At 36.4% G+C, this 25,290-nt stretch overlaps 1 protein-coding gene across 5 annotated transcripts in view; it reads right to left on the reverse strand.

Moving 5' to 3' along the window:
* Positions 1-25,290, reverse strand: part of RABGAP1L (RAB GTPase activating protein 1 like) — a gene marked incomplete at its 5' end in the record, with an annotated part of 698,468 nt that overhangs the window by 499,900 nt on the left and 173,278 nt on the right. For all 5 annotated transcript variants that reach the window (XM_082834440.1, XM_082834438.1, XM_082834439.1 and 2 more), the window contains 2 exons: positions 3,658-3,808; positions 11,504-11,597. In XM_082834440.1, coding sequence (XP_082690566.1) covers positions 3,658-3,808; positions 11,504-11,597 — 245 coding nt within the window. The remainder of the gene's footprint in view (positions 1-3,657; positions 3,809-11,503; positions 11,598-25,290) is intronic.

Here is a 25,290-nt window from a genome sequence, read left to right on the forward strand (position 1 = left end):
TGCTAATAAGAGGACTAAGCATGGGAGCTGGCCGACGCAGAAAGACCAGCCATGTAATTAAAGGATAGGGGTGTTGAGCCAGGTGATATCGATCCAGTCTCAGGGGAGGGAACAAGAGAAGGCTAAAGACTGAGTTCAACCAAGTGGGCGATGATCCAATCAATCATATATACATATGATGAAACCCCAGTAAAAACTCTGGACACCAAAGCTTGTTGAAATGCCTGGGATGGTGATAGGTACTACTACAGATTGATGCTGGGAAGGTAATATATCCCTGAGGACAATGCAAGCTTCCTGTTTGGAACCCTCTCAGTCCCAGATTCTGCCCAATGTATTTCTTCCTTTGGCTGGTTCTGATTTATATCTGATTTGCATCCTTTTGCTATTAAAAAAAAAAGAACTGTAATTGTAAGTATAACACTTTGCTACATGCCTGAGGAAGTTTATGGGGACCCCCAAATTTGTAGCCAACTGGTAGGAAGTGAGAATGGTTCTGGGGACCCCCAAACTTGCAGCTGGTGTCAGAATCTTGGGCAGACTTGGCAGTCTGGAAGACTGTTCCCTTAGCCTCAAGTCTGGCTGCCTTTGTCTTTTCTCTTCTCTTTTCTGGACACAACACTTGATGTAGAGCAGCCATCTTGTGACAACAAGGTGGCAACCATATGCCAGGTATATCAGACAGGGTTCAGTCAGGGACATAGAACCCACTCTAAGTATTTCAAAAAGGATTTAATGCAAGGACTTAGGCGCTTACACACTGGAAGACCAAGAGACTGGGAACATCACTGCTAGCTTTCAGGTTTGCCACCACAACTACAGTCCAAAGAATCAGGAGGTTGCTATTGCTACTCAGGATAGGAAACTGCAGGAAAAAGGAACTACAGAATGAAGGCATGTGATTCAGAATGGAACGCCCAAAGCAGATGCAAAATCTCACAACTGGCAAGGCCCAGGCATCTGCCCACCACTGCCAGAGGAAAATAATGTGGCTTTTTTTCCTCCCTCCAGTCTTCACAGGCAGAAAGTAAATCACAGCCAGAACCCCACAGTGAAAGCAGTCCAGGAATATTTTATTCAATGAAAACATTTATGTCATTCTGTCTCTTGATCTTAAACTTTTTCCTAAAAATTGTATATTCAAAACTACCATGTTGCTTGGTATATATGGCAAAGCTTTTATCACATATACGAACATATGTATTGTCAGGAGTTTATAAATAATATTTTGGGAGACTATTTTCATTTTTCTTCCAAATTCTGAAATCTTAAAAGGTATGAATTAACAAAGCCTCTTAGTGGAGGAAGGAATATGACAGTTGCTGCTATGCCATGAGCAGCCACTAAAGGTATACAGCTTAATTATGTGCAAAAGTGATTTGACGCCAAGAGTTAATGGTCTCTGGACATTTTTGCTCAGATATCCTCATCAATAAAAATGTCTAAGCATAAACTTCCAATATATGTATATTTATTATTTATTTTTATTATTCACAAGTGCTACTGTACTAATATAAATACTATAGAAATGTAGAGAAAAATTAAAAAATGAAAAACATTTGCTTAAATAAAATACTACAAAAATACTATTCAATATTGAACATGGGCCATTTAAAATTTTTTTATTTTGTGTAATTTTTCTATTGAGATAAACTTCACATGACATAAAATTCACCATTTTAAAGCGTGCAGTTCAGTGGTTTTTAGTATATTCACAATGTTGTGCAACCATCACCTCTAATTCCAGAATATTTCCATCACCCCAAAAAGTAACCCCACACCTGTTAGCAGTCACTCCCAATTCCTCCCTTCCCCATCCCCTGGCAAACATTAGTGTACTTTCTGTCTCTCTGTATTTGTCTATTCCAAACATCTCATATAAATAGAATCATACAATATGGCTCCTCATCTTCTGATATGTTTGTTTAGCAGTTTATGAAATGACAATTTGAAAACTTTCCAAAATCAGTTTTTTGGTTCATGGTTTTAATTGTGATCATATCTGGAAAATAATAACAAAAAGCAATAGATCCAAGCAGAGGCACATCATCTCTTTCAGTCCTACCCATCAACCATTTTGTTGAAATCTGGCTAGGAGAGTACTCATTTTCTCAAAGTATTCTTACAAATAAACCAGAAGGTGTTGTATTTTCATATTTTTAACAATCAGTCTCAAATTCTCTTCAATCATTTTCACAAGTTTTAAACATACCTGAAATTTCTGATTCCAGATTTTAAAGTAAGAAAATGGTAAGAGTTTTGTAATAACACAGGCATGTAGTTTTCAGTCACAAAATCACATAGTAATGTTTAAATTGCTAAATGTTTCAAACATCCTTCTCTATAACATGAATTTATTTCCCAAAGTAGTTGCTTTGTCATCCATTATCATAACATTAAATTTTGCTTGAAGGACAGATTAGTGTGTTTATTTTTTTTAAACATCTTGATATGTAACATCCTGGGACAGCAGACTTTATGAACCACCCATCTATCCTATGAAGATTTAAAACTAGATAACCTGTAAATCCACTTAATCTAACACAAGCAAACTGCAAGAAAACTGAGTATTCTAAAAGCGAATATATGAGCGTGAGCACCACTGTTATTCCATTCCAAGGTGTGCAAATCCCTTCTTCCCCCAGGTCACTCCTGAACTACACATGACAAGTGGCCATGAGACCCAAGGACCTAGCATGGCACAACAAATATTAGTATAGCTGAATAACATTTTGCATTTGTAACTTAAAAAATGCAAATGGAACTTTAGACATCTCTGCCCCCAACATCAATGGATCATCTTGCACATTCCTCTATAGAAAATACTAATCATAAAAAATGGTATAAAGGTTTTTTTTTAAAAAAAAGAATGAATTTAGCAGTGACTGAATATACTAGGCACTCAGAAAATATTTGTGAAAGGGAGGGCGGCAAAGAGGTAAGGAAGGGAAGAAGGAATCAGAGGGGCTAAAGAATTTTAAAAGTTGATATAGCCTGAGGAATAAAGTCTTACTTATGAAAAAAATTATTTATGAATAGAGATTTTCTATAAAACAAACAAAATGTTACAATCCATGATTTATTAGAGTAATTAAGAAATTAGGAGATAAGACCTAAGAAGAGAGCCTAGGATCGAGGATTACCTTTACCTGTGCTCTAAAATCAATTTTTTGGGCATAAGCAAAGGAATTTACATTGGAACCAGAGGCTCCTGACAGGATAAGGATATGGGCAAGTATCCACATCATTTAAGTGTAAGGTTACATAAGCATAGGAGGCCTTATAATTTCATTTTAAGTTAATTTGACTTTAAAATTATACTAGAGTACAGTTATACTGTGTACAACTGTACATAAATCTCATACAGTAAGAAAGGTTAATTGAGAGTACTTGAAATATAAGTATATTCCAACTTAGTAAACAGTTATAAAGTTACTTGAACAAAAAAATGAAAGCCAAGGCATTAAGTGTTCATAGATCACTACAGTGCATTGTTTATCACTGTCCAACAAGTGTTTAGAACAAAAGGCAACTATTCACTGAACAACAATATAGAGTTTTTAAAGAAGTTCAAAGCATTTATGACTTACTGGAGCTATGAAAACAGGATTTACTTAATATACTGTTGCATGAGAATAATATGAAAAGATCTCCTACCTTTGTGATAAGAAGTCGGTACCTATCCAGCATTGCCTGGTTGTCATGGCAGCCTGCTAATAATTGCCATACCTCTGCCCTCAATGCTTCAGGAACACCACTCTTCACCAGAGTAGACAGCCCTTTTGGTCGCGCACCAAGATTATTGTGCCTGAGAAAACAAGAAAATAAACCATTCATACTCCCTTCACCACTGCTGACCTTCTGTTGTTATGAAAAGTATATTGATGAGTTTATATAAAAGTGCAAGACTGGATCAGGAGAAAAATGGCAGGGAGGGGCATGAAATAATAATAGTAGTGTTTAAGTTTAGTAATGTCTTCAACTTTTTTTCTTGATTCCATCTTCTTTATTAGTGAACCATGTTATTCCACCCACAAGGAAAGTTCTTTCTTCTCCTCATTTACTTTTTAATCATCCTATGAACCTACTCATAATAATGAATATGTTAACTATATATTTCTAGGCAGCATTCCAAGGCATAAAAAGAGCCATTTGAATCCCCTGAGATGAACGTATGACAAGTTGGCTAATGACGTGTGTATGGTAAGTGTTGGGGGCAAGGGATGCTGAAGGTAGATCAGGGGCCTATCACACCTTGACTATATACCTCTACATCCTGACCCAAAGTGCTTCCTAAAGCAAGAACCTAGACCTTTCCTCCAAAACATATACAACCTATCCAACTCCCCAGCAACATACACTTATCAGCCTTACCCATTTCCAAGAGTGTTTAGAATTGGAACAATGAAAAATACATTGTCATGAAGTCAATGATCACATAGTAGGTATGCTACTATGATAATCTGCCCAACTGAACAAGAAACTGAACTGCAGTTCCCAGTCTATGCCTAGCTTGAACCTGGAGCTATGTTCTATGCCTTTTTGTTCAGACTTTATCTCTACTTTGCTGCTCACCTTTGATCTCTTAGAGCTGATCCTAGTGTAATCATCTGGACTCCAAACCTTAATGATGTACTCTGGTTTGGTCTAACATCCCAGGTTCTGGTTTCAAGTTTTAAGCCTGAAAAGTCATAGAAACCATATGTCTATTTTCTAAAATTGGCCTCCCATCTACTTTACCTCCTTCTCTATCTTTACACACTCTTCCAGCTCCAGGTCAGACCTCACTTTCGGCATGCCCTTCATCTGAAAATATGTTCCATGCTTTCCCCATCCTCTGATAGTCCAGCTATCTTGGAAAAACTGTAATAAGTTCCATAACTCGAAAGTTCAAGTAAACTCATCTCATTAATACCTTTAATAAACCATCAAATTCATGACCATTCTGCTTTCTTTCAGCCTCATAAAGGAAAACGTTTATATTGTTGAGTTAGGGAACCTAAGCTGATAATACTGACAGGCTTGAAGCAAAACAAAGTAAAAAGAGGTAGAGCTTACATGATTTAACATGCTATGACACCATTAACATAATTATGCTGCTAAGTGAAAAAAGCAGGTTTCAAAATAGTATATATGGTATTATTTAAAATACACATTCTCTCTCTCACACTCTCTCCCTAACACATACTATTTTGAAACCTGCTTTTGACATGCATAGGAAAGAATATGGAAGAATAAACTCCAAAATATCTATGTAATGGAATTGAGAGAAAGTACTCCTTTTATTTTCCTATACTGTTTGAAATATTTACAACGGTCTTGAATGTTTTTATAATAATACACCAAAAAAATCATTTCAGGTCTTTAAATTTCTCTCATGGACTTCAATTAAAATATAAATTTAGTTAATTTGGAAAAACACCATAGCTAAATATGTTCCATAAAATATGTCAAGTAGATAGAGTATTAAGTATTCTTGAGAAGACTTATACCTGAGTAAACTGTATGACACTGTATGGATTTCCTTCCTACTGCCTCTTCTTCACTATCCAACTGAATTTAAGATTAGCAAAAGAATACTGCACCACAAGAGAGCCAGGATCAGTCATAAAAGGATCTTTTTTGTAATTTATTATTTGATTCTGATTACACTCTTGAATAGGAAAAACGTATGTGGTTTGAGGGCTAGGAAATTTTCTGTACTCTTAATGTAAAAAAAGAAATGAGTTAACTAAAAACAACAGTGTGCAAAGGGCTAAGCTCATTTCCTATGAAATTAAATGCTAAATATGCTGAATTATGAGTCCCATAATGTACAATATCATATAAGAATTCAAATTAATTAAATATATTACATATTATACAGAAATCAATGTCATCACTGTGTATCTACAGCTATTAAAATTCCAATAAATATCTCCTATAAAAGAAACCTTTATTCCACCCCACATCACACTCTAGATATCATACTGTCTCCTACCTTGCACATCAAATTTCTCTAAAGGATCGCTGTATACTCAATCTCTATTTCTTCCCCTCACACTCATTCCTCAGCTCAACTCAACATGGCTTCTCTACATCTCCTAGAAACAGTTTTCACTTAAGCAATACATGACCTCTCTATGCCACTAAATTCAAAAGACATTTTTCACTCCTTTCACTGCTGACCACTTTGTTTCCCTCGGCTTCAATAACAAAGCACTCTCTTTTCCTCCCACCCACAAACCCCACTGATGATTGCTTCTCCTCTATTAACCTCTTAAGTATTCTGAGCTTTTAATCTCTCCAGTTTCCCTCAATGATCTAATTCTCTTCAGTCTCTTGTCTCTGGGCATTGTCATCCATGCCCATGTATTCTGAGCTCCAGAAATCAACATGCTCAAATCTAAACTCATATTCTTTCTCCCTAAACCTCATCGTTTTCCAGGGTATCCTACCTCAGTGATTGTCACTACAATCCAACCAAATTAGAAACCTAGGCGTTATGGTTGACATTACTCTCTGTCCCATAATCCATTACTAATCCATCAAGAAGTCTAATGCATTTTATTTTCCCAACCTATCCAAAATCCATGCGCTTCTACTTCCACTACCACCAACTGTAGTCACTCTATAACCTCTACAATGACCTCCTAACATCCACTCATCCTACTACGATATGCTTCCAACGCGGCAGACAAAATGAAGAGGACAAACAGCTTGATTAAGTGTTATGTTGGCTCAAACTACTTTGTATAATGATTTATATAAGATTTTGAATCTGGAATATCTCTTCCTACTCATGCATACACACACCTTAAGGTTAATAGTCAACAGTCCCTAATACACATTTTACCATAATATGATTCAACTCAACCAACATTCAGCTTCTAGCTGACCCTCAGCCATCTGTTTGGCTGGGTATAATAGAAAAGTCTTTTCTCCTCTCTTAAAAACCCAGGCACTATTTATCTTTACAGACTGACATTTAAAAAGAACTATGTCATTCATAACACAACATGATTAACAGCTTTAATTTACTGATTATTCTTGTAATGACACAGTAATTATATTGCATATAGCACCCTAGTACTTAAGAGATACTAGTGGATGCTAAGCTAAATGCTACTAGTATACATCTATGACCAGAGAAGACCCAAACAAAAGAACAATCTATAGAAATAATCATTGTTTCAATATTTCTAATAAAAATATAACTACATATGGCCATTGCTTTAATAGCATACAGCATTAACTGCAGCTATCAAGAGACTTGGAAATGGGCTAGTTATGACAGGTGCCGAACTCTGCACTAGAAGCAAGATAGTTATCAAATTATTCAAAAAGTCACACATAAACCAGACATATACTAAACAAGTAGTAATCGGGCAGTTTTTAATGCATGAATATAAACTCCACATGGGCAGGAATCTCTGTCTTCTTTAGTTATATATCCCAAGCACCTAGAACAGTGCCTGGCATATAAAAGGTCTTCAATACATTTTAGGTAAATGAATAGATTTATGAAACTAAATTAATATGATCAACTACTAAGGCTAAGCTAAAGAATGCTTTTTTAAAAGCAAACATTCTCATTGATTCTAATAGCATCATAAAGCTGTTTTATATTCATCTAGTTACCTTCAAAGAGGCATCTTTTCTTGAAACTATCTGGGCATGTAAGAACTTTCTCTATTGTTAAAGCTGTCCAGAAGAGAATTTCAAAGGGAAGGTATCATTTCTAACAAAAACAGCAGAGAAATCAAGAGATGAGAAGAAAAGCCATTGAATGAAACTGAGTGGTCACTGATGGAATTAGGAAAGTTTTGATAGAGGGGAGGTGGAAGTAAGTGGTTAGAAGATATGAGAATGTAAGGGCAGCAGCCTGACCCATGTTAAAAGGTTTTCTCAGAAAAGGGAATAGCTAGAACTGAAACTAAAAGATGGAGACCATCAAGTAAAGTTAGGCATTTCTCCTTCCACTATTAATGATAAGACCTAGATATGTCAACCTAGGTTTTACTTTAAGTTAAGCTACATGAAGAAAAGTTTCAAGAAAAGAGACACATTAAAGGTCACTGGGTAAATCAAGAACACATATTTTAATCTGATTTGTATGTGTTTTTGCCGGGTTTTTTCATTAGTCAAAAAAGTGGAACATTATATTGATGTGAAAAGGAAGGAAGCTATGGATGTTCATGCTTAGTGACTCAAATCCTTCATGTTTCCCAAGTTTAGATTTTTTTTTTTCCCCCTGTCAAGTCTGCTGATGCTCAGCTAGGTTGAGAAACCACAGATTAAGAACACATTTTCCCACTGTGATAATAAGTATAGCTATGAAAAATATAATCAAAGTGCCTATTAAATGCATACTGACTTTCTGAAAGTCTAATAAAAGAGAATGAATAGTTTGAAGATGGTTTTATTTATATATAATAAACTATACTCAATTTTTACCTCAGAGGTTCACTTCATCTTTTTTGGTTAGAAAATCTTCCTGCCACAAAAGCTGACTTACATCTAAGGGTTCAGCATCAGCACTCTGCTTTCTTAAGCTATCCAGAAATAATTCTGCCCCAATTCCTTAAATTCTTTAAATAATTTAATGTATAAGTCATCAGCATTACCATTCTGAATATATTCAGGAAAAAGAAATCTTGCTACCACTTCAGTTTGTTTCCAAGTCCTCCCTTCACAAACATCTCCTCATTTCCTCTCTCCCTGACCCTCTCCCTCTCCTCTCTCAATCCTTGTTTCCTCATTTTTTTTTTATTTAGTTCTTTCATCAAGACAGCTTAACTCCAGTCTTGTATGAAGACCTCCACCACTGAACATTTTATAGTCTGTTTTCCATTTTCTTTTCCACAGTATCCTTATTTTTTTCTGATTATTTCAAATTAGTATTAAATAGTCTTCCTTTATAACTTTCTAATAGTATATTTCATTATCTGAATTCTGATTTTATCCATAAAAGCTTCACTTTATTTTAATAGAGTGATCTAGTTGTTTTATAATAAGTTGGAAATACTTTCAACTATGTTTTATTTAAAAGTGCCTTGAGAACACAAGCTGTCTCCTCATAAAAATCTCCCCAAAGCACAAAATGTAGTGTTTTCCCCAAAAGGTGCTTTACCTAAATAAATCACAAAAATATCTTCATGTAAGTCCCTAAGCTAGTATTCCTAAGACTCACTGAAAAGCTCTAAAAAAGATGAATGTTTAAAAAAGATATTCCAAGAGCAATTTAAAAATTTTGTCAATTCTTGTGTAATAGATATAAACTCTCAAACAGGCAAATTTTACTGTTTTCATATGAATTGTCATGACACAACTGCAATAATAAGCCAAATAAAATAAAAATACATAATTGAATTGTAAAAGATCCAGCAAGTTTTATAAAGGTCTAAAAATCAGTTATCTTAGTCCTTTAAAATAGTTCCCTCAGATTCTTTCAATGAGTTTCTTGAAGTCCACTACTAAAAATATAATGTAGAAAGATGGTATTTTATTTCTGCAAAAAATGTACACTGAATGATAGCTGAGAAATCCCATCAACTCTACTTCAGAATTCTTTCTCTGTTTGGAACTCCTCTCCATACAAAAGACCCATGAGTTTGGTATAGACCTCATCAACCCATGCAATTACATCCTAACTACCTTCTCTATTAATAGTTTCTTCCTACTCCAAAATTACCTTTCTAAATAATAAAAAGCATCATAGCAATTTCACCTTTAAAATATTTGTTGGGGATTTTCTTTATCACATTTATTGTATTTTTTTTTCTACTTTTGTGTTCATTCGAAAATTTCCATTGGGTCCTCAGTGCTAACAGAAGCATTTATCCATTATGTCACAATTATCTGTTTAAATGTCTATATGCCTCTATAAGATGGTAAACTCTTTGGGGGTAGGAATTATCTCCTATTCATATTTAAATCAGCATACAATTCCTAAGAGAGAATAGATGAATTTTTTAAGTTGGGTAAAAAATCAAGTGATTGTCACTTTATAAAAAAGAAATTTCTTAACCATTTTCTTAACAAAATGGTTAAGAAATTTGAAACAACCTCATTGTTTCAGTTATTTTGTTAAAATGGTCTGTTATGAGTGTATATTCCCACCCTTCTTGATTATGAACCTCAAAGGTAGGAACTGTGTATTTATCTATGTATCTCCTAGAACCTAAGAGGATGCTGTATATTGAACCAAGTTATAAATCTTGCTTTTTATAAATAAAGATCTCAACTGCCTGTTTAATTAGTCACAAAAATATTTTGTTTTCTTGTCCACCATACTGCCATTCTCATGATCTCTCTTTAAACTCATACGAGAAGTCTGGGAAGGGTATCAATTTTCCTAGTTTATTCTCTCTTGTACTAAAACTTCTACATGCTCCTATAAAAAGTAATCCAGAAACCTATGTACATTATAGAAATGGCAGCCTGTCCAACTGGTTAAAAAGTTCTGGCTCTGGAGCCAGACTGCCTAGATTCAAATCCTGTCATTTACTTGTTGCATGATCATGGGTAAATTATTTATTGACCATGGGATCTTGAGCAAGTTACCTATTTGCTGCCATTATTTGTTGTGTATTTTTATACTAGCTACCTGACATAGCTGCACCTCCATTTTCTCATCTGTAAAATGAAGATAATAATAATCTCTAGGTCAGAGGGTTGTCATGATGATAATTAACTAAGGTATCTAAAGTGCTTAGAACAGCACCCGACACACAGTAAGTACACTTAAGTCAGCTATTACTTTTGTAGCCATGCCCCACCTTTCCTTCTGTTACAATGAATGTTCTGCGCTTCTAAATACAACTCCTCCACTAGTCAACAAGTCCATCTCTTCTTGCCTATTCATCGACTTCTCTTGCAACTGTGTCCTCTTCCTCTGGCATTATCAAATTTTCTCTTCCTACTAGATCATTTCCAACAACATACAATGTACAGGCTATATTGGCCATCTTAATTTTCAGAATAATCTCTCAACCCACATCCACTTCCTAATTATGTCCCTATTTCTTATCCTCTCCTAGCAAAACTTCTCCGAAGACCTATCTATCTATAACTGCTGATTATCTTTCCTCTTAGACATAGTCCAATCAGGCTTTCATTCCTACCTCTCCACAGAGGGGTTCTGGTCCAAGTAACCAGTGACATTCAAATCGCTGGACCCAATGAAATTCTCAGGCTTCCTCTGACTTGACCTATCAGCAGTTGATCACTTCCTCCTTCTTGATAGTCTTAATTCACTTGATTTCTACCTTGGTTCTCCTCCTACCCTTGGTTCTCTTCCTCCAAAGGAGCTTTCTTGGACTCCTTTGCATGATCTTTCCTACTTATCTTTCCAACTGCCAAACACTGGAGTGGTTGAGGGCTCAACCCCTAGATGATCATCTATATTGACTGCCTAAGTAATCTCAAGATTAAGATATGTAAACACATAGATTTTAATTAATAAAGCAAATTAATATCAATTATGTAAATATAAAATTTTCAATAAAAAAAAAAAGTTTACCATCTTCCTAGCAATTCTCCCCAAGAATATAGGATCTTCTCAGGACAATCCTTAGACACATCACCTGTTCCACTCGAGAGTTCATTATCACTCTCTGCAGAAGAAATACAAAAAGAACAAACATTATATTACATACTATATTAGATATTAATGAATTTTAAAACAAGAAACATGACTGTGTGTCTAATGAACAATCAAATAATACTTTTGCTTAATTATTATACCCATTGCAAAAATAACAGTATTTCATTAATACATTTTATCTTTAGTGCCTAAATAAATATTTTCAAATCACAAGTTTTTATGAAAATTCTTGTCTACAGTTTACACAGTATGAAACTGAAAATACCTATAAATAAATATCTTTACCCAAAGAGAGAAAATTTAAAAGCTAATGGTAACATGATTAGAAATTCTTATATGGTGCTTTATTCATCAGTTGAACATTCTCAGAAATTAATATTTTATTTAAATTATTTTATTACTATAGTTATTAATATTTACTGAGACAAATAAATACTAAAAACAAGAGTCAGACATATATATCAATATATAACACCAAGAAACATGTATAATATGATACAAACACACAACCAGAAATCTAAAAAAACTTTTTAAGGTTTTTTAAAGATATATTGATAAGTACAAGATATTTTTGACTAAGGAAAGATGAAACTATTTGGTCTTTTAAAATGGCAACTGTATAAAACATCCCAAGATGTAAAGTAATCGTTTCAGAAAGAATAAGATAGGTTGAGTTACAGTTTACAATCAGTGGTGAAAATGAGTAATTCTAAGGTCTATAAATCTTTTGAGTGGTAACAGAGTTGGTAGAGAAAGGAGATGTAATGGGCACAATTCACCTACATTATAACAAAGACTCTGACACAGTACTACCTAAGAAAAGGCTGGAGAAGTATTGTCTGAATGATGAAATAAGCTAGATAAAAATCTGTCTGGCTGATGGCAAGTACTAAGGTTTTTTTTGTTTTGTTTTGTTTTTTTGCAATATGCGGGCCTCTCACTGTTGTGGCCTCTCCCGTTGTGGAGCACAGGCTCCAGACGCACAGGCTCAGCGGCCATGGCTCACGGGCCCAGCAGCTCCGCGGCATGTGGGATCTTCCCAGACTCGGGCACGAACCCGTCTCTCCTGCATCGGCAGGCAGACTCTCAACCACTGAGCCACCAGGGAAGCCCAGTACTAAGGTTTAATCAATGCTGTTACAGTATAGTAGGGATTGGCATTAAATGAATCACATTGGGATCTGTGTTAAGAACAGTTTTACTTAGCATGCTACAAATCCCATGATTCAATCATAAACTCATTCATGTATCAGTGGATATATTCAACACCAAAAATTAATATGATAAATAAAGGTTTATATGGCAAGGTTAAAAAATTTGGTCATATCCATCCGAAAAGATTTTATCACATATTCAGTAAAATATAAACAAACTATATGCATACACACAGACAAATGCTTCACCATATTTAGGATGATACCGGATAAACAAGAATCATGAGGGACATTTTATTCAAAAAGTAAGTATTGGGACTTCCCTGGTAGCGCAGTGGTTAAGAATCCACCTGCCAATGCAGGGGACATGGGTTCGAGCCCTGGTCCGGGAAGATCCCACATGCCGCGGAGCAACTAAGCCCATGTGCCATAACTACTGAGCCTGTGCTCTAGAGCCTGTGAGCCACAACTACTGAGCCCACATGCAACAACTACTGAAGCCCACACACCTAGGGCCCGTGTTCCACAACAAGAGAAGCTACTGCAATGAGAAGCCTGCGCACTGCAACAAAGAGTAGCCCCCGCTCACCGCAACTAGAGAAAGCCTGCACACAGCAACGAAGACCCAATGCAGCTAAAAATAAGTAAATAAATTTATTAAAAAACAAAACAAAAAAAACTAATGAAAGCCAAAATTTCAAAAAAAGTAAGCATTATTCTGGATGGTGGGATGAAGGTTAAAAGGATATACACAACATCACTGCTCTAGAAATACCTCACATAAGCAACTCTATGAACTTTGCAACAAGTTCATCATGAAAATAATAGAAATGAGATATTTTTTAAAGCTAAAGTACATGAAGTATTACTAAGTACTGGAGGAATAATGTAAACAGAAACAACTGAAGCCTTAATATTAAAATATCCTAATGTGAACTACTACCCCTTATAATCCTTATAATTTTTTAAACTGAACTGAGGCACTTCTGAGAGTCATATGAAATGAATAAAGGAAACCTCATTTAAAGTGAAGTCAGGAAGCCATGGAGGGGCAGTTCTCACACATGTATCATTCACCGCAGCTTACAGACCCCAGCAGGAAGAAAGATTTCCTCCTGATCCAGCAAGGACAAGCTGCCCGCCATCTGCAGCCAATGAAGAACCCCTGCAGCCCTCCCCCATTTCCTCCTTTTCTCTATAAAAGCAAGGCCCTCTCATCCGTTCTCCAGATACGCCTATAGTTCACCATTTTTTGCTTGTCCCAAACTGCACATCTCTGCTATTCCAAATAAACTTATTTTGCTGGTAAAATAATTGGCTGGTTTTGTTTGTTTAAAATCAGCAGGGAAAAGGGACACTATTAAAAGTTACACTGGAAAGCAGGTTAAACTTAGACTCTCAGGCAAAAAGACTGCTGGTCACCCCTCTTATTAATTAGTACCAAGCATAATATAAGTACTTATAAATTAATATTCAGTTAAGCAGGGTCCAAGACATTCCTACTTTATACTCTAATTTGCTACACAGTAAATCATAATACACCAAGGTGCCAAATTATTTGATGAAGTTGTACATGCTAAACTGGCGACCAAAATCTAAGAACACAATGAAAAGGAAAAAGAAAAAAGGAAACAAACACTGATAGACATCATTAATCTTTTTTTTTTTTTTTTTTTTTTTTTTGCGGTACGCGGGCCTCTCACTGTTGTGGCCTCTCCCGTTGAGGAGCACAGGCTCCGGATGCGCAGGCTCAGCAGCCATGGCTCACGGGCCTAGCCACTCCGCGGCATGTGGGATCTTCCCGGATCGGGGCACGAACCCGTGTCCCCTGCATCAGCAGGCGGACTCTCAACCACTGCACCACCAGGGAAGTCCTATCATTAATCTTGATTATGATAAAACTTAAAAAGTATTACTGATATACAGAATCTTTCAGATTCTTATTATTCTTGTTGGGAAAGGAATTCCTAAGCATGAAACAAAACCAAGATGCTATAAGAAAGAATAAGAAATATAACTACCTATAAATTAAAAACTTCTATGAAGGTACAATATATATTAAAAAACAAGCAAAAAAAATTTTTCCAACATATGACAGGGCTATTTTACCTAATATACCAAGATCTTACTAAGCAATAAAATAAAGAACAATCCAACAGAAAATTGGGCCAATGACATGAACATAGTACAGGTCAAAACATATAAAATACAACTAGCCAATAAAGATATTAAAGAAAGCCCTATCTCAATAATTTTTCAATGCAAATTAAAACAATGAAACATATTCACCACTTAGACTGGCAGACAGTATAAAGAATAATAACACCTAATGTTGATAAAAGTATGGGGAAACAGACAAGAAGGTTGATGTTTAAACGAGCAGTCTTTTTTAATTTATCAAGATTCTAAATTAATATACCATTTGATCCAGCAACTCCACTTCTAGAAATTTATTATCCAGAAATACATATGCCAAAAATATATATGTAAGAGGATTTTCATTGCATCACTGCTTATAATAATAAGGAATTGAAAACTATCAGGAATCCATCAATAGGAGTTTTATTAACTAAATTATAGTATATCCATTCAAAAGAATACTATCCGGTAGTTTAAAAGAATTGGTGAATCTTTATATGCTAACATGAAAATCACCTAAATATATTATTTGGTGATGAAAAGAAACAAAAGAGTGATTTTAGGTATGGTTTTATTTTAGTAAATATTGTTACTTATATGATTACAAAGACCTTTAAAAATAACTGTAAGCATATACACCAAACTATTAACAGCAATTATGTTCCAGCACCTAACAGTATCTTATCGCATAGTAGGCACTCAATAAATATTTAGGGAATGCATATTTCACTTTTAAGTTTTATATTTCTGTAATATTTTTATCTTTTAAAATAAATATGCATAACTATAATAATGGGGAAAGGATTTTAATTTTTTAATGAACCCTGTTGCTACATGAAACAAAAACCTATTTTATTATTATAAATCCCTACTAATATGTCATGAAACATGAATGATAACAATGCCTTGTCTTCCTGACAACCTCCCAAGTTACTGTCCACCACAAAAAGGAAATCAGAACTGTAAGCACCTAGACTAGCAAAGGAGAACCCCAAGGAGAAGGAAAGAAAATGGGCACACTGAAGTAAAACCAGATCCCTGATGAACAATTAAGGCAGAAACAACAGCAAGTCAGGGGCCAAATATTTGGACAAAAATAGGACTTAGCCAAGGAAGATAGGAGTCCCAAGCTTTTATTGACTGTCTGACTTTTTTATTTATATTCCAGGCACTCTTCTAAGTTTTACAGGCATTAACTCACTTTATCCTCTAAACAACCTAATGAGGTAGTCACTACTAGTGTGCCCATTTTAAAGGTGAGGAAACTGTGGCACAGAGAGGTTAAATACTACTGACCATGAGTCTTATATATTTACTGGCCATCTTGCTAGACAGGAAGAAAGGGGGCTAAAGAAAAGTAAATTTAAGTCTCTACTATATTAGATAAGACAGTTTCTAGGGAGGACTAAAGAAATAAACTAAGAAAAAAATAAGAAAGAAAAAAGACACAAAGTGTGGTGGAAAACATAGTGAGGAGGTTGGCAAGTAAAACGTGACGAAGAAGAGAGAAGGAACAATGGAATCAAGCAGAAACATAAAATGATAACTCTGAAGGTTCTGAAAAAACAACTGCACTCCATTCTACATAAAGAGAAAAAAAGAGAGATAGTGAGGACAAATGAAAGAAGGCTGGGATTCCTATCCTTGGCTAAATCCTAATCCATCAAAATTCAGGTCAGGGGCTTCCCTGGTGGTGCAGTGGTTGAGAGTCCGCCTGCCGATATAGGGGACAAGTGTTCATGCCCCAGTATGGGAAGATCCCACATGCCACGGAGCGGCTAGGCCTGTGAGCCATGGCTGCTGTGCCTCCGTGTCCAGAGCCTGTGCTCCGCAACGGGAGACACCACAACAGTGAGAGGCCCGCGTACCGCAAAAAAAAAAAAAATTCAGGTCAGGAGTTACCCTCTTCTGGCTAGGCTAAGTGCGCTCCCTCTAGGCATCTTCAATCATAGCACTTACCACATCCTATTATTATTGTCTGTTATCCTCTACATCTTCTCCCATTAGACTCAGTTTCTTGGCAGTGGAGACTAACTTTTATTTCTATATTGCCAGTGCCTAGATTAGTACTTGGCCATAAGACCGATAAAAGTTTCCTAAATGGATAATCAGAGGGGAGGGGAAGAAGGAAAATCCATTACAACTAGAAAAAAAAAAAAAAGTAATGCCTTGAAAATTAGTGACATTTAGTATATGAACATCTGTGTGCAGACATGGGTAAATGGGAACCAGGTTCATTCAATCATTCTTAACTGGTCCTGGAGCCAAACTGCCTGCATTTGAAACTCAGTTCCACCACTTACTAGCTGTGATCCTGGTCAAATTACTTAACCTCTCTATTCTTAAGCAGCCTATTTCTAAAATGAGAATAATAACAGTATATATCTTATAGAGTACTGTAGGAGTTAGGCAAGTTACTATATGCAAAACACATATTACAGTGGCTGGCAAAAGGCAAGAGCTATATAAATGTCAGCTATTAAAGCTATCTTGAGACATAAATCTGGGGTCCAGACGCAAACCCCCCAGACGTAAACCCCCCAAGTGGTAAACCAGGCCCAGATGTAAAACTGGGATCCGGAAGTAAACCCTCAGACGTAAACCCCCCAAGTCGTAAACATGGAGCCCAGATGTAAACCTGTGGGCTAGATGTAAACCTGGTGGAAGCCATGACCTGGGCCTCAGACACCTGCCGAACCCCCGATGCTGCACTCAGGAGCAGAGAAGGCGAGCGCCCAGCGCACTGTATGACTCAGACCCGACACCCAGCCCTCAGATGACTGCACCTGACTGGGAAGCCCCTGACAGGAGGCCGCCCACAGGCATCTCCGGGATCCGAGGAGAGAAGCCCCCAACAGGATGCCTGGCCCTCAGGCAACTCTGAGACAGGACAGCTGACCAAGCCATGTGGCTGATAGGGTCTTGGTGCTCTGGCCAGGTGTCAGACCTGTGCCTCTGAGGTGGGAGAGCCGAGTTCAGGACATTGGTCCACCAGAGACCTCCCAGCTCCAAGTAATATCAAATGGCAAAAGCTCTCCCAGAGATTTCCATCTTAAAGCTATGACCCAGCTCCACTCAACAACCAGCAAGTTCCAGTGCTGAACACCCCATGCCAAACTAGCAAGACAGAAACACAACCCCAATCAGAGAGGCTGCCTAAAATCATAATAAGGTAACAGACATCCCAAAACACAACCAGATGCGGTCCTGCCCACCAGAAAGACAAGATCCAGCCTCATCCACCAGAACACAGGCACTAGTCCCCTCCACCAGGAAGCATACACAACCCACTGAACCAACCTTAGCCACTGGGGACAGACACCAAAAACAACAGGAACTACAAACATGCAGCCTGCAAAAAGAAGACCCCAAACACAGTAAGTTAAGCAAAATGAGAAAACACAGAAACACACAGCAGATGAAGGAGCAAGGTAAAAACCTACCAGACCAAACAAATGAAGAGGAAATAGGCAGGCTACCTGAAAAAGAATTCAGAGTAATGAGAGTAAAAATGATCCAAAATCTTGGAAATAGAATGGAGAAAATACAAGAAACATTTAACAACGAACTAGAAGAACTGAAGATCAAACAAACAATGATGAACACCAAAATAAATGACATTTAAAATTCTCTAGAAGGAATCAAAAGCAGAAAAACAGAGGCAGAAGAATGGATAAGTGACCTGGAAGATAAAATAGTGGAAATAACTATTGCAGAAGAGAATAAAGAAAAAAGAATGAAAAGAATTGAGGACAGTCTCAGACACCTCTGGGACAAGATTAAACGCACGAATTTCGAACTATAGGGGTCCCAGAAGACGAAGAGAAAAAGAAAGGGACTGAGAAATATTTGAAGAGATCATAGTTGAAACTTCCCTAGTATGGGAAAGGAAATAGTCAATCAACTCCAGGAAGCGCAGAGAGTCCCATATACAATAAATCCGAGGAGAAACACACCAAGACACATATTAATCAAACTATCAAAAATTAAATACAAAGAAAAAATAATAAAGGCACCAAGGGAAAAGCAACAAATAATATACAAGGGAATCCCCATAAGGTTAACAGGTGATCTTTCAGCAGAAACTCTGCAAGCCAGAAGGGAGTGGCAAGACATATTTAAAGTGATGAAAGGGAAAAACCTACAACCAAGATTACTCTACCCAGCAAGGATCTCATTCAGATTCAACAGAGAAATCAAAGGTTTATAGGAAAGCAAAAGTTAAGAGAAGTCAGCACCACCAAACCAGCTTTACAACAAATGCTAATGGAACTTCTCTAGACAGGAAATACAAGCAAAGGAAAAGACCTATAAAATAAACACAAAAGAATTAAGAAAATGGTAATAGGAACATACATATCAATAATTACCTTAAATGTAAATGGATTAAATGCTCCAACCAAAAGACATAGACTGGCTGAATGGATACCAAAACAAGACCTGTATATATGCTGTCTACAAGAGACCCACTTCAGACCTAGGGACATATACAGACTGAAAGTGAAGGGATGGAAAAAGATATTCCATGCAAATGGAAATAAAAAGAAAGCTGGAGTAGCAATTCTCATATCAGAGAAAACAGACTTTAAAATAAAGACTATTACAAGAGACAAAGAAGGACACTACATAATGATCAAGGGATCAATCCAAGAAGAAGATATAACAATTGTAAATATTTAGGCACCCAACATAGGAGCACCTCTATACACAAGGCAAATGCTAAAGCCATAAAAGGGGAAATCGACAGTAACACATTCATAGTAGGGGACTTTAACACACCACTTTCACAAACAGACAGATCATCCAAAATGAAAATAAATAAGGAAACACAAGCTTTAAATAACACATTAAACAAGATGGACTTAATTGATATGTGTAGGACATTCCATCCAAAATCAACAGAATACACGTTCTTCTCAACTGCTCATGGAACTATCTGCAGGATAGATCATATCTTGGGTCACAAATCAAGCCTTGGTAAACTTAAGAAAATTGAAGTCATATCAAGCATCTTTTCCAACCACAATGCTATGAGACTAGATATCAATTACAGGAAAAAAATCTGTAAAAAATACAAACACATGGAGGCTAAACAATACACTACTTAATAACCAAGAGATCACTGAAGAAATGAAAGAGGAAATCAAAAAATACCTAGAAACAAATGACAATGAAAACACGACGACCCAAAACCTATGGGATGCAGCAAAAGCAGTTCTAAGAAGGAAGTTGTTAGCAATACAATCCTACCTCAAGAAACAAGAAACATCTCAAATAAACAACCAAACCTTACCTAAAGCAATTAGAGAAAGAAGAAAAAAAAAATCCCACAGTCAGCAGAAGGAAAGAAATCATAAAGATTAGATCAGAAATAAATGAAAAAGAAATGAAGGAACAATAGCAAAGATCAATAAAACTAAAAGCTGGTTCTTTCAGAACATAAACAAAATTGATAAACCATTAGCCAGACTCATCAAGAAAAAAAGGGAGAAGACTCAAATCAATAGAATTAGAAATGAAAAAGGAGAAGTAACAACTGACACTGCAAAGGACCATGAGAGACTACTACAAACAACTATATGCCAATAAAATGGACAACCTGGAAGAAACGTACAAATTCTTAGAAAAGCACAACCTTCCGAGACGGAACCAGGATGAAATAGAAAATATAAACAGACCTATCACAAGCACTAAGGGGAGACTGTGATTAAAAATCTTCCAACAAACAAAAGCCCAGGACCAGACGGCTTGACAGGCAAATTCTATCAAACATTTAGAGAAGAGCTAACACCTATCCTTCTTAAACTCTTCCAAAATATAGCAGAGGGAGGAACACTCCCAAACTCTATCTTCGAGGCCAAGATCACCCTGATACCAAAACCAGACAAAGATGTCACAGAGAACGAAAACTATACGCCAATATCACTGATGAACATAGTTGCAAAAATCCTCAACAAAATACTAGCAAACAGAATCCAACAACACATTAAAAGGATCATACACCATGATCAAGTGGGGTTTACCCCAGGAATGCAAGGATTCTTCAATATACACAAATCAATCAATGTGATAGACCATATTAACAAACTGAAGGAGAAAAACTATATGATCATCTCAATAGATGCAGAAAAAGATTTTGACAAAATTCAACACCATTTATGATAAAAACTCTCCAGAAAGTAGGCATAGAGGGAACTTACCTCAACATAATAAAGGCCATATATGACTAACCCACAGCCAACATCATTCTCAATGGTGAAAAACTGAAAGCATTTCCCCTAAGATCAGGAGCAAGACATGGTTGCCCACTCTCACCACTATTATTCAACATAGTTTTGGAAGTTTTAGCCACAGCAATCAGAGAAGAAAAAGAAATAAAAGGAATCCAAATCAGAAAAGAAGAAGTAAAGCTGTCACTGTTTGCTGATGACATGATACTATACATAGAGAATCCTAAAGATGCTACCAGAAAACTACTAGAGCTAATCAATGAATATGGTAAAGTTGTAGGATACAAAATTAATGCACAGAAATCTCTTGCATTCCTTTACACTGATGATGAAAAATCTGAAAGAGAAATTAAGGAAACACTCCTATTTACCATTGCAACAAAAAGAATAAAATATCTACGAATAAACCTACCTAAGGAGACAAAAGACCTCTATGCAGAAAATTGTAAGACACTGATGAAAGAAATTAAAGATGATACAAATAGATGGAGAGATATACCATGTTCTTGGATTGGAAGAATCAACATTGTGAAAATGACTATACTCCCCAGAGCAATCTACAGATTCAATGCAATCCCTATCAAATTACCACTGGCATTTTTCACAGAACTAGAACAAAAAATTTCACGATTTGTATGGAAACACAAAAGATGCCAAATAGCCAAAGCAATCTTGAGAAAGAAAAACGAAGCTGGAGGAATAAGGCGCCCTGATTTCAGACTATACTACAAAGTTACAGTAATCAAGACAGTATGGTACTGGCACAAAAGCAGAAAGATAGATCAATGGAACAGGATAAAAAACCCAGAGATAAACCCACGCACATATGGTCACCTTATTTTTGATAAAGGAGGCAAGAATATCCAATGGAGAAAAGATAGCCTCTTCAATAAGTGGTGCTGGAAAAACTGGACAGCTACATGTAAAAGAATGAAATTTAGAACACTTCCTAACACTGTACAAAAAAATTAACTCAAAATGGATTAAAGACCTAAATGTAAGGCCGGGCACTATAAATCTTTTAGAGTAAAACATAGGCAGAACACTCTATGACATAAATCACAACAAGATCCTTTTTGACCCACCTCCTAGAGAAATGGAAATAAAAACAAAAATAAACAAATGGGACCTAATGAAATTTCAAAGCTTCTGCGCAGCAAAGGAAACCATAAACAAGATGAAAAGACAACTCTCAGAATGGGAGAAAATATTTGCAAATGAAGCAGCTGACAAAGGATTAATCTCCAAAATTTACAAGCAGGTTATGCAGCTCAATATCAAAGAAAACAAAACAACCCAATCCAAAAAAGAGCAGAAGACCTAAACAGATATTTCTCCAAAGAAGATATACAGATTGCCAACAAACACATGAAAGAATGCTCAACAACACTAATCATTAGAGAAATGCAAATCAAAACTACAATGAGGTATCATCTCACACCAGTCAGAATGGCCATCATCAAAAAATCTACAAACAATAAATGCTGGAGAGGGTGTGGAGAAAAGGGAACCCTCCTACACTGTTGGTGGGAATGTAAATTGATACAGCCACTATGGAGAACAATATGGAGGTTCCTTAAAAAACTAAAAATACAACTACCATACGACCCAGCAATCCCACTACTGGGCATATACCTTGAGAAAACCAGAATTCAAAAAGAGTCATGGGGCTTTCCTGGTGGCGCAGTGGTTGAGAGTCCACCTGCCGATGCAGGGGACATGGGTTCGTGTCCCGGTCCGGGAGGATCCCACGTGCCACGGAGCAGCTGGGCCCGTGACCATGGCCACTGAGCCTGCGCGTCCGGAGCCTGTGCTCCGCAACGGGAGAGGCCACAACAGTGAGAGGCCTGAGTACCACCAAAAAACAAAAACAAAAAAAATAGAATCATGTACCACAATGTTCACTGCAGCTCTATTTACAATAGCCAGGAGATAGAAGTAACCTAAGTGTCCATTGACAGATGAATGGATAAAGAAGATATGGCACATATATACAATGGAATATTACTCAGCCATAAAAAGAAACGAAATTGAGTTATTTGTAGTGAGGTGGATGGACCTAGAGTCTGTCATACAGAGTAAAGTCAGAAAGAGAAAAAGAAATACTATATGCTAACACATATATATAGAATCTAAAAAAAAAAAAAAAGGCTCTGAAGAACCTAGGGCCAGGACAAGAATAAAGACGCAGACGTAGAGAATGGACTTGAGGACACAGTGACAGGGAAGGGTAAGCTGGGACGAAGTGAGAGAGTGGCATAGACTTATATATACTACCAAGTGTAAAATAGATAGCTAGTGGGAAGCAGCTGCATAGCACAGGGAGGTCAGCTCGGTGCTTTGTGACCACCTAGAGCGGTGGGATAGGGAGGGTGGGAGGGAGACGCACAAGGGAGGAGATATGGGGATGTGTGTATATGTATAGCTAATTCATTTTGTTATAAAGCAGAAATTGACACACCATTGTAGAGCAATTATACTCCAATAAAGATGTTTAAAAAAATAAGCTATCTTCACCCAAGCAATATGAATGCCTATGATGTAGACTGCTGGGGTAGAATCTGGAGTGCAAGGTTTGAGGAATGAATGAGTGGGAAGTAAAGATACTAAATGTAGATTTTTCTTTATGCAAACTCATGAAATATGGGAGGTAAGAGAGTAATAGAGCTAAAGGGAACTGCAGGGTCAATTCAAGCATTACATTTCCCTTATCAACTCCGATTCCCCACCAAATTAGCCACTTCTTCTTTTTTGGCCTTACATAGACTCCTACAATAATATCTACAAGACTTCCATGAAAACATGCCTGTTTACATTATCTAGTCATGTATTTAATAACAATAACATTCACGTCACACTCTTAAAACCCAAGCTCTGTGAGGGCTGGGATTATGTCTTATTTGCCTTTATATAGTAGCCTTTAGCACATAGTAACACTCAATTGTGGAAAGAATGGAAGGATTAGCTCATTGCTGCTTTGTTTTTAGAATATGTTCATACACTTAAGGTAGTTGGGAAGGAAAACACTGGAGAGAGGAAAATGAGAAATCAGGCAAATTCTCTCTAAAGACATGAAATTGCCCAGGTTTGTGAGTGTTGACTGACGAGGAGGACATTTCCTACTCCGACTAGATATGAGCCTTTGATGAAGTTTGACGATGTTAAGAGAGTTAGTTGAGGAAATTTGTAGCTAACAGTTTCAACTTCCTGTATAAAGTTTAACTTTAGCAGAGGTTTCTGACAGACTCTTTAACTTAGAGAGTAGGATTTGGTAGAGACTCTTCTAATATGAATAATTTCAACTCCTTCTCATGAACGTTTTCCTCATGGATTTCAATTTCCCTGCAGCTACTGGTCTCCTTCAGAAAGCAGGACCATACAGAGCATTTCAGATATCATTGGACTCATACTGTAGGACTATTACTTTCTTTAATCTAAACATCAGTGAAATAGAGAATCAATCAGGTAGTGTTGTAAAAATTAAATGAAAATGCATGTGAGGTACTACACACGGTGCCTGGCACATAGTAGTACTCAAGTGTTAGCTATCATTTTTATTCTTAATGTTACTGAGTCCTCAATAGCCTGCCCAGCAGCACTTCAAAGTAACTAAAAAAGCATTCCAGGTTTGCTTTGTCTTATCCACTGATTTCTAGCATGCAGAGAGCAGAAACCAATTGTGCAACACCAAAAGAAGATACAATAGATGTAAATTTTTAGATCAAACAAAATAAATATATATGATACTGCAATCAAAATAATTTAAAGGGTCTCTTAACTTTGGTCACTCCCTGCTTTGAAAAAAATCGTGTTTCTGTTAGCAATGTTTTTCATCCTAATCATAAAAGAAAAATTTCAGAACTAGTATCAACAAACATCATAAAAGGAATAAAAAATACAGACACACACATACACAATGCTTTTTTTTCCAAACAAAGTTAAAAATAAATTACAAAATTAGGGACAAATAAGCACAAAATCTCATTTTCTTTTCTTTTCAACTAAAGAATTACTCATAAAATAAAAGGCTGAAAAGTAAGCGCAGACAAAATGTGACTACTGAGGGTTTTCAGAGATTTTTCCCCTTAATTTTGGTCTCTCTTAATAAGTAATAAATGTTTGTTGAAAGTAATAAGGCAACCACAGGTTGGTATAAACTCTCTTCTAAACACACTGGGGA

The sequence above is a fragment of the Leucopleurus acutus genome, assembly GCF_964270905.1.
Source record: "Leucopleurus acutus genome assembly, chromosome: 2".
Taxonomy (NCBI): Eukaryota; Metazoa; Chordata; class Mammalia; order Artiodactyla; family Delphinidae; genus Leucopleurus; species Leucopleurus acutus.